This window comes from Echinococcus granulosus (assembly GCF_000524195.1).
Source record: "Echinococcus granulosus chromosome Unknown EG_S00030, whole genome shotgun sequence".
NCBI lineage: Eukaryota > Metazoa > Platyhelminthes > Cestoda > Cyclophyllidea > Taeniidae > Echinococcus > Echinococcus granulosus.
In genome coordinates, this window is record NW_020170410.1 from 662,905 (window position 1) to 673,688 (window position 10,784).

A 10,784-nucleotide genomic window follows, 5' to 3' on the forward strand; every position below is an offset into this window, starting at 1 on the left:
TCTTTGAGGTGGTTCCAAGGTAGGGTGTGGATTTAGGCGAAACAGCATAAATTTGATTAAATTGTGAAAATAAGTTAATGATACGATAGAGCTTAAAACATGAATCGGGAACTTCTGCCCAACCTCTAAATAAATTAATTGTAAAAGCCAAAGAAGCATGCAAAAAGGCTGGAATTTAAGTAATACGCTAGTTTAACTTAAAGGCGCATTCTATATTCATGTTAAAACCCGTTCTTGAGTAACTTCCTTGCATAAATCAAACAATCTTACTTGCGTTTCCCAAGTATGGAAGGACGGAAGGAAATCCTTAGGTGAAATGGATACTCTGTTCATCTGAAAGTACAAAGTCATTAAGGCCTACCTGAACATCAAATGCGTACGCCGTTTCCGCCGTTTTCATCATGACAAGGTGGAAAGATCAGAGTATCCTAGAATGTTAATGCATCGCATTCAATATGTTTCCTGCATTTCTCGATAACAGTCAAAAAATTTTTCCGAAACGAATTCTCATGATTTGTGTGGATACTTGAAAGTACAAACAAACATAAGTAAAATTTTAGATGCTACGAGGATTGGCTATTCTGCCTCATTCAAAATCTTACCCAGAATAGACCATCACTCTTAAGCAGGTATTTCAAAGACTTGCACAAAATGCCCTTGAATACTCAAGGAAATCAAATGAGTTTCTTAAAATGATGCTTCATTTCATTTGGGCAACTTTTGGAAAAAACAAATCATTAATAGCTTATGACTTTTACACCGTATTCCAATCTGCACAGAAGTTTTCATTTGTAATGATATAACTAATATCCTAAAGTGTAATTATTTTCGGTGATATTGCACTTCAATCTACTGGAACAATAATTTAATGGTGTTTTTACCACCTAAATTTATCAGCAACTTCTACTAAACCTACGCATGCTGTTGATTTATTTAAGCCAAATGTTGTCTTACTGTGAGGCTGTTATTCCCAATTCGCCTTTGAAGTTTGAAAGATCAAACCAAGGCTACGACTTTGGTGCGGACAAATGTAGCATTTAGTGCTATTAGATTAAATTTAATTGACGATGAGGCCGCGGGTAATGCAGCAATAAAATTCTATACGATGCCTTGCTATGTTGAGGCGTTTTATCATCAAAGCTACATGAGTCAGAAGAATCGTGAAGAGGAAATAGGAGCACAAAAGGCAGTAAAAACTTTGCAAATGGAAACTGACAGCACAATGTAAACATCATTTGGCAGATTAGATATATGTTCTGTTAGATCTGCTAGGTTAAGTATCCTATGACGATCAGCGTAAGTAATTCGTTGCATTCAAAATTAGTGCAAGATGGAAGTTGGGACAAAAAGTCGCCGATTCTTTTGCAAGTTTAAACTATCTTCATGCTGCGGGAGGTTCCTGATCTTCCATAAAAAATTTATCAGAATTGATCCTGAATGAAAGTGAAGGGACTAAGAGCGTGGTGGGACATTATCTGTAGTTTTTGCTTTGCTACTTTTGATACTCTGCGGCATGTTTTTGTATTTTTTGTTTCATGAAGTCTATCGCCATCAAAAATGACGCACGCCATTTAATAAAAGTCAGCCTGACATTTTGACTGAAAAATGGGACTTAATAACTTCTTTGTCTGACCATTCGGACTCCCGTTTGTTTTAGGGAAAGACGAAAAAGAACATAAATTACTATTGAATGTGACTGGTAGAGTTGGCAAAATTATACAAAATTGAACCGCTGTAAAAGAAACAGTGTTGACAGATTTGCAATTATACCACCGCATTGCAGCTAGGAAATGGGCATCAAGTAGACAGGAAAGGGGTAAGTAGCGTGTTACATCTCATTTCATTCCACAGCTCAGGATCAGCAATAATCTTTGCTCTATTCATCAGGTGCGGTGTTATCTAGACTTAGAAAACAGATTGGTATTTACTAAGGACCACTGGTAATGAGATTTATTTAAGGTGCCATTACTATTGGAAAGGTCTAGACAAAGGAATTATTCACTAGCGCTCCTGGGTTAATTGTCTAAGCCTTCGCTTTTCACAACTTTGGATTGCCGTATTGATAAAGAATAATCTTCGCCTGTTTGGTACAAACTATTTTCTTGCTTTTCATCATGAAATGAAACAAGTAGTATTTACTTAATTTCTTTTAATTACTCCTGAATTAAAGTGACATCATGAAATAATCTCAAAAGTAAGGGGACCATAAATTCGAATTTCTCGAGATAAATGGATAAAGGAGCTCAAGTACCTTCAATTAAAATATTCAAGCAACATGGCTGAGTTTTAAAAATAATCCACTCCTACATACTAATGTGTAATACAATAGTGGTTTATCCCCCAATATTGGTGAGGAGCCACTTTTGTACTTTGAATTGGCCCTCCTGTACCTCGCTGAGTGGGCTGGCCTTTTGGGCCATACCAATAGCTCAAACACCTTCTCTGCGCTGAATATATATTCAACCGGAGTACTGTGTCTTCTTTCGTCTTCAGGGGGTCTCGAGACGCTACAAATGGATAGTTTAAAACTATCATTTGAATATAGGTGTAGCGCTTCTAGTCTTCCTTGAAGTAGTTAGAAGGTATAATACTACGACAAAATATATACTGCTGAAGTACAGAAGGACTTAGGGGTTACCGGCACATTGGAAGACCATGCTGCCCAGTGAAAGTAAAATGGTGGGGTATTGATACTCAGCCAACCAAAAACGATGAGTCAGAAAATTAATCAATTCATTACATAGTGTGCATTTAACCCAAGGTCAAGAGAGGATTTAAAGTACAAATCACCCTTTTAAAAGACCTAACTTTGGGACTAGGACAAACTATCCACAAAGATGTGTGCTTCTGACGTGGTCTTCCTTGTGAGGTTTTGGTTTGTCGGTGGTTACAAAAGTTCCATCAGTGGCGTAGAAAGTTCCTCTACCGAAAAACAATCGTTGTACGCCTTACGGAGCCTCGTATTTTTTCATAAATTTGTTAGATCTCCAATAACATTTGCAGTACCAACCACTTCCCAAGTCATATCCTCTTCCAACTTTGGCAGGAATATATGTAAACATGATTGCTTAAGAATAGCAATGATTAGTTCAAGCTATAGCTTAATGGAGCCCTATGTAACAAAACGGGACCAAAAATGTTCAAATATTAACGTTTAATGACTAAAAGGTTTAGGCTAATAACGCTGGATCAAATCAAGGACCTAACTATAGATGCCCCTCTATATGTACGGAAAAGGAGAGCATTTCGGAATACTCCGGAGCATGTTTACGAGACGCAAAAAATAAAAGTAACAATAAAGCAAATTATAATTTCCGCAATATTTAGTCCATTTAAAACCTAGCGGAGCCATTATTTCTTTGAAATATGAGAAAGATTTCCTCAAAAGGGAGCCTCAGTGCATCTTGATATGTTCGTTAAAACTCGGAACCCTACAAAACTAAAAGACAGCCATCTCAACGTTTACGGCTGAATACTAAACCTTAGAGTCACGGAGGAAGAGGATTCGCCACCAATGGGTGCATCTGTTAACACTCCTCTCAGGGGGTTAAACTGACTTCAACATTTTGGAAATTTCCCTTCGCCTATGCTCTAAAAGAAGGCAAAACACAAACTAAGGAAAAAAAAGACTTAAGCGATTAGGGGAATTGTATTACGGAGCTGTTTACGATACCTATGCAAAGAGATAAATTGCACGATAAAACGATGACTTCTCCTTGCCCCTACCCTCTGAATGGAACCCAGATAGATGTATGATTTGGTATCAATGGAATGAGAACAAGGTGGCAAGGAGACGTAGGTACAAAACATTGGTTCCGTAACCATGTTTTTAATCTTCCTATTTTTATTGAATGGCTGAACTTCTAAGCCAAATCCAGGAGAACTGGCAATTGGGATACAAGTTAACTTTGTGGTAGAGCATTGTCCGTCTTAATGAGCATGAAGGAACTGCATTCCCGTCTTCCCATTACAACTTTACAAGTAAAGGGAAGATCCAAATACAGTGCGATTGCCTACAATTGTCAGTGAAGTTAGGATCAAGTAGCTTCTTAAAGGCAAGGAAATTCAATGACTGTCCCAGCTGGATCACGGGCTAGTTTGTGACGAACGATGCGGAAAGAAGTCAACGTTGTGAGTCAGAACTGCCTTCAGCAGGGGAGAGAGGTTGTGTAGTGATCTTATATTTTGCATAACTGTGTGTTTAACCACTTGGACGCCTTGATCTCCACTGGTTGTAATCCCATACTGTGACATGGTCTGCATGCCATAATAGCAGCCTCTCAGAACTTCTGTGAGTTGGTTAAATGCCTTCTTCTATGACTTTGGAGAAGACTAGGCTCACCGATGCAAAAAAATTGATCTGCTGTCAATCTGATCTTGGTAGAAAAAGCTTATTTTGTATGTTTGGATTTTTAATGCCCTGCATAACCACAGTGTAGTTATTTTTTCATCGCCTCCGCAAAAATGTACAAGAAAATGCCTGGTGTCTCATGACTAGGAAAATAGAACACGTTTGCAAGATATAAATTAAACATATTTTTGAATATGCGAGTTGAATTTTAGATGTGTTTTGAATTCAAAAAATATTCGTGTATATTTAGATAGCTATCCTTGCCATGTCAATCGAATTTACATTTGATTCTTGTCCTCTGAGAGGTTGTGAATGCCAACTTTGATTTAGAAATAAATTTGTGCAGCCAATAAGCTAAAAGGCTATTCATTTACTTATAATGAGCAATGAGGCAGTCTCCTATTCCCTGGCTTTTTTGAGGAAAATATGTAACATGTGCATATTTTAAGCCATTGTGGGTGCAGAACTTCGAAAGGACTTTTTCGGAGAATGAGTCTACTATTAAGTCTCCAGTGTCAAAGATGCACCATCGCTCTAAAAAGTGCGATTTCAAATTTGAATGGGGAGAAGAAACTGATTATAATGTTATGCCATGCTTAAAATCCGTAAGTTATCTAGGTTTAGGTGAAAACCCAAGAATTATTTTGACTACTAAACTAAATTACTGCCCAATTCTGACAACAGTCAGAAATTGCATAGTTTAACAAACACCAATTAGAATTATATTTTGAATTATTATCAGGTAACAATCGGCAGCTTATCTTTGAATACGTGATATGAAATGGTTCCGGTGTCACTCTAAATGCTCTGCTTTGCAGAGAATTATACATCAAATTGTAATAAATCAGCAATCGCTTCAACACGAATTTAGCAAATCTCATTCCCTGTGGTAGGAAGATGACATGAGACTAGGGCAGAATATGTACTGTTGACGTACAGAAGAGCTGCGAGTCTACTGACATAGCCCGGAGGTTTTGCTGCACATTGAAAGTGGACTTATGGAGCCTTAATTGCACGCTTAACCGAAACCGGGTAAAACAATAGAGGGAATTACACTATGTCTGAGTTACGCGGTTGGCTAATTTTTGCCCATTACTCGGGGTTTGGGCTAATGCAATTAAGTAGTTAAGATGAGTTACATACGGGCAGGCCATTTTATGTAATTGCTGCAGATTTGACTAGAGGATGGGTACCAATATGGTCACAGTTGATTATGTCAGATAGCTAAATTGCAAAGCAATTAAATATGCACAGTGCGCTTTAACTTTTCCTTAACCTAAATAGAAACCTGTAAAATAGTGAAATTTGGATTGTTTCAGCCGCAGTGAATGAGAGCATGTATAAAAGTTTTCTGTTCTTATGGTTGCAAAATAAAACATGTTGTTTTTATGTTTTAAAGTTGATTGATGGGCAATAAACATTGCACTTTTCATTTTTTCAGAGACCACCCACTATCCGGATTGCTGAAGCAATCCTCCTTCCTTTGCAGTTAATGGCCGACATATGGCAGCATTTCAGAATTGCCCAGTTGCCCTTATATCTATGGATATGGAACTATATAACGTTAATGTAACAGTTCTTAAATGTCTGCTCTTAGGAAATTGGTACTATTGTGGTGTATCCATTTTCCTACTTAAGGTTTATACAAAACGGTTGGTAAAAAATTTGATGACAATGCACTGGCATTGGCAACTGTTACATAAATCATTAAGTTCAAATCTGTATTAATTATGGTTAAGGCTGTGATTACTCAGACAATAGATGAATTTTTATATTCACGTAAAATTTTTCCTTGAATTAACCCCATGTATGGAGCCTGCGTTAAAAATCCGTGACAACCTGAAGTCCTTATTTGATTTTAGGGCTTTTTGGGATTTAAATAGGTGAATTTCAGACCGAATCTAGTTTTTTAAAAGACTGCTTTCCCCTATCCTAGCAGTCAAACAAAGTGGTTTTCCCAGTGACATATCTTTAAAATGCCAACAGATTCTGCACTCTAAAACAGAATAAATGCATTTCATTGTGATGAAAATGCTTACTACATTCTTCAAAGCAAGGCACTTCGCATACCAAAGCTCCGTCAGGTGCAACCATTTGTAATCCAGGAGTAGAGTGGTCCCTATCATTAATTCAGCATCATGTATTCACCAATTTTGTACGGTGGTTAAATTTTGAACCAAGATAGCGATTTTATGTGCACACTTCCCTAGCACTGCCTTCATGGAAACCTACCTCCTTTTTGATAGGAAAATAAAATTTTTGTGTTCACTCTCCATTACATGCTATATTTAATGAATTGGCTCAAAAATTAGAGTATCCGATAATAGAGGTGGCAGAGCTATCTCCATGTAATACCAACAAATGCGAGGATAACATTCGTATCCAATGTCTGGGTTTGAAAATTAGCTTAAAACTGGGAAGTTATTGCTTGGCTTGAAATGATTATGACCTCAAAACCACTCAGTTGATATGAATTCGCTTTAGATAGCCCCCGAGCACTGTGGTGTGGCTGACTTAAAGTCATCTGCGATTCCCTTGTTGACTCGATTTTCTGAGTTGCTAAGTAATTTGACACGATTTCCACAAATGCTACTCTTGACTAGCTGGGCAAGTACAGCGTTTTTGACGTAAACTGATTATTAATTTTAGCCTTTTTTTCTTTCACAAATGGAATGCTTCAGATGCAGAGGAGGGGGTCCTCTCTGTTATTGCGTACAAGGTATTAGTTGACATTTAGGTTAACTTTCCATTCGGCCCTTAAGCAGGGGAGAAAACTGTAAGAAAGTCGGAGTTGTTGGGCAGTTAAAATTTTTTCCATTAACTTACCTACACAATCGGTATGTGCTATGGTTTAAGTAAAGCAATGTTGATGTAGCAAGCTCATGATTATATTGCTCTCACGAGTTCTCAACAAAGCCAATATTTCAAAATTGCATTATTAATTCTTAATGATTGGATCTGGAAGCTTTTAAAATCATGCTGAAAATGTCTTTTTCGCAAAGCTTAAGATTTAAACTGAAGTTAACGCCAACAATTGTTCTTCCCAAAAGCCTTCGAATCATTTATCGAAGAGAATCCTCAATAAAGCATTAAATCGGCCACATTATACCTCTCTTTAGTCTTTAGTAAGTTTTTGGTTCCTAACTTTACTACTCACTGTTGAACATACACACTCTGAATGAAAGTCTATGGAGAAAATACCTGCACCCTAGTCCCAAGGGGATAATCTTAGCACCTGCTTCACGAGCCCTGCAAAATGAAAGTTAAAAAGAACGAGAATTGTAAATATATTGCTTAGTTAAGACTTGGAATGATACGGTATTGGTGACTTACAACTAATGTCCATCATCAAAAGCGGTACCGATTTTATTTGACAAATTTGACTGGTTTGTTTCTTTAAGTTAAATACCCGAATTGAGGTAGATTTTGGAGTTAAGATCGCAGAAAGATGCTTAAGATAAAAAAATGCACTTTAATTATTTCTCAAATTGCAAATTTTTTGCTAGGAAAAACTAACAATAATTTGTTTTGATGAGCAATAAAACGTCAAAGTGAAGAATACTACTTAGTACTGAATTAGTACTTCTACTCAGAACGAGGAACATAGTGAACACAGTCTAAAACGATTAGTATGCCTATGGTTTTCCAGTAAAATTACCCATTCTTGACCTTTGTTATCCTTGATGGCCTAATGTTTCAAATGATTTGAAGAAAGACTGGTTGTTTTAAGGGACAACTTTTTATTAAAATTGGAGTGGGTAAATAAACTTTTATCAAAAGAAGAAAACACTTCCTTCACGGTGCAGATGTGATTCATCTCTTTAATAGACTTAGTGCTGTCCCAGAGCTTTATTAACCATTGTAATCCCAACTATTACTATCTTTAAAAATTCTGATCTCCCTATAGACTCTGGTATTGATTAACCTAAACTCCTCAGATTACGATGGAAGTGCACATTGCCTGAATAAAGTCTGTAAAAGAATGCAAATAATCCAGAAATCAGGTGCAAAATTGCAAAATTGAAGACTTAAAGGTGGGTTATGATACATGCTCATTATATAGTAATGGATTTCTGCATACCATTTAGGTCTTCATGCACGAAGAAATTACGATAGATTCTACTACCACATTTTTACTGACTAAAATTTAAAATTTTGCTCCTTAGAATAAGATACTTACAACTTATAACAGTGGGATTCAGACATTTTAGACACTTATGTCTTGCTGATGGTGCAGTCATTTAGTACAGCCTCCTGACTTTAATACAGGTGCGGAATAAGCGTTCCAGATTGTTATATTTAAAATGACGTTTTCGTATTTTAAAATGCGTTTTGGTATTAAAACTTGACTATTTAACACAAAACTTTTGAAAATATTTTGCTGCAAAATAAGTCGGTTGTTTAACCCTGCGTTTTGATATTGAGTGATCTTAATGCTCCGCTATTCTACTTTCGCTGGGCGAATGGCCTCCGTGCCATATCAGTAGCCCCCAAGCCCTTCTCTACCTCGGCAACACATTCTACCCTTGTGCTAAATCTACTTCCTTAGACAGAAAGGGCTTAAAGCACTACGAATAAAAGGCGAATGGCTTCAAAAGCGTAAACGTATTCATTTGTATCCCATTGCTACGACGCGGATATACATCGCAGTGATTGTGGCCATGAAGTTTTTTGCAACCTTTGTTGAGAATTACAGTCTTTTCATTGAAGAACAGAGCAGGCATTCAGTGCAGACTTCTTGGAATCAAATAGTTAGATTTATATGAAACTCACTGAAGTGCAAATATCATTTGATGATTTGGAATTCCCGAAAACACCACTCATTGTTACCTTCTGCGCATCAGGGGTGAACTAATGTGACATTTCGAACTCATTTTACGTCTACTTTTTCGTAAAAGTGGTGTCTATTCGGCCAAAAACAACTGTTTACTATTTTTGAGTAAAAATGTATATTTTTTTGCTGGATATGAATTAAACTAGCATTTTCAAATTACTCAAAGAAATAGCCTATAATTATGAAATGGATTGACTATATTTTTTCCTCGTGGTAAACAGAGTCAGCGGTTGGGTCAATTGAGAGTGCGCGGTTCGCTTAAACCACTTTAGGACAATAGAGTGCTGACTAACGATTTCTCCTGTATTAAGGCAAACTATAAATACTAATAATGCTTACATACCTAACTAAATCGATCCTAATCTTTAATAAATTCAACCAATAAGCCATATTCGCGGCCATATATGCACTTATTTGAGGAAATTTTGAATCCAGAATGAGATTGAATCAAAATTGCGAAACCCTTCAACACAATGTCTCACAACACGTACGAGATATTTGCTCTTGTTCGGTTAACAATGTTCATCCTCTTCGATAATTTTCATTAAAATAATGCATTTAAAAAACCCACTCATTTACTTTGGGTGATTCTGTTAAAATCTCACAAACGCTACAAGGTCATCCGCTGCAACAAGAATGGGTTTCTTGACTTTCCTATCTCCATTAGTTACGTAGAAGCGAGACAATCCCAATGGACCCAATGGCTCAAGTTGACGAGTTAGAAAGAAATGAATGGCATCTTTTCAAAGGTCTGCAAATCTATCAAAACGTATTCTTTGAAATATATATGGTCAGGAAAATTTAATATTAGTGATTTTTGAGAATTATTCCAACCCAAACACCAAGTAAAGTGGACCAGAAACACTTGACAATGTATTTATTAGGCCGTCCATAAAAGTTTTAGGTTTTTTTAGCTTATATACTGTACAAAGGAACGATAATTTCAAACTACCTTTTGAAGTGTAATTTATTACGCAATTAGCTGGCTTTTGTCGTGTTGAAAATGGCCTTTGGAGGTGGTCTCGAAACGAGAGTTTGCTACCTCCATTCTGGCCATTAGGGTTATTTGGTCTTTTTTGAACGAGAACTTTGCCACGAAAAGGAGAAAGGGGAGCATGCTAGAACTTAAATTGGATGCCTCAGAAATAATTGCGATATCCTACATCAGTGATGACTGGCTTTTCCGCTGGCCAGATATTAGTCGAATTTAGAGGGTATTGAGTGGGGAACCGCAGTATGACCTAAAGCAGGGAGGAATTATGTGCCTAGATATCATTTGGAGTTTAATCAAATTTAGCCTCTTTTTTGCTTATCCAAAAAGGAGAAAAGAGGGAACTTGTACGGGTTTTTTTATGTAGCCGACTAAATTCGTCTTGAATGCAGCTACTACTGATATGGTCGGTTGCTGAGACAGCCAGGTGTACTAAGATGTAGCATTTAGGATTTCAGTAAGAAGAGATTTTTTGCACTTTATTCCTCTTTAAAAATTAAAGTGCGTTTTTGTTCCTGTAAGTGGTTAGTTTAATTGCGAATTCCCATCTCAACCTTCACCTTTTTATTTATTGGTGTGTAACAAGTACTGATTCGGAAGCATACTAC

The 10,784-nt window shown here is 36.8% G+C and overlaps 1 protein-coding gene across 1 annotated transcript; it reads left to right on the forward strand. All coding sequences in view use genetic code 11, as the record gives it.

Annotated features, from left to right (window-relative positions):
• Nucleotides 1–1,105: 1,105 nt before the first annotated feature.
• EGR_04693 (hypothetical protein) lies at nucleotides 1,106–5,768 on the forward strand (the record flags this gene model as incomplete). The annotated part of the gene is made up of 5 exons (XM_024493942.1): nucleotides 1,106–1,224; nucleotides 2,984–3,116; nucleotides 4,801–4,956; nucleotides 5,051–5,093; nucleotides 5,671–5,768. 5 exons carry the CDS (start codon nucleotides 1,106–1,108, stop codon nucleotides 5,766–5,768), a joined length of 549 nt encoding a protein of 182 aa, XP_024351695.1.
• Nucleotides 5,769–10,784: the final 5,016 nt, after the last annotated feature.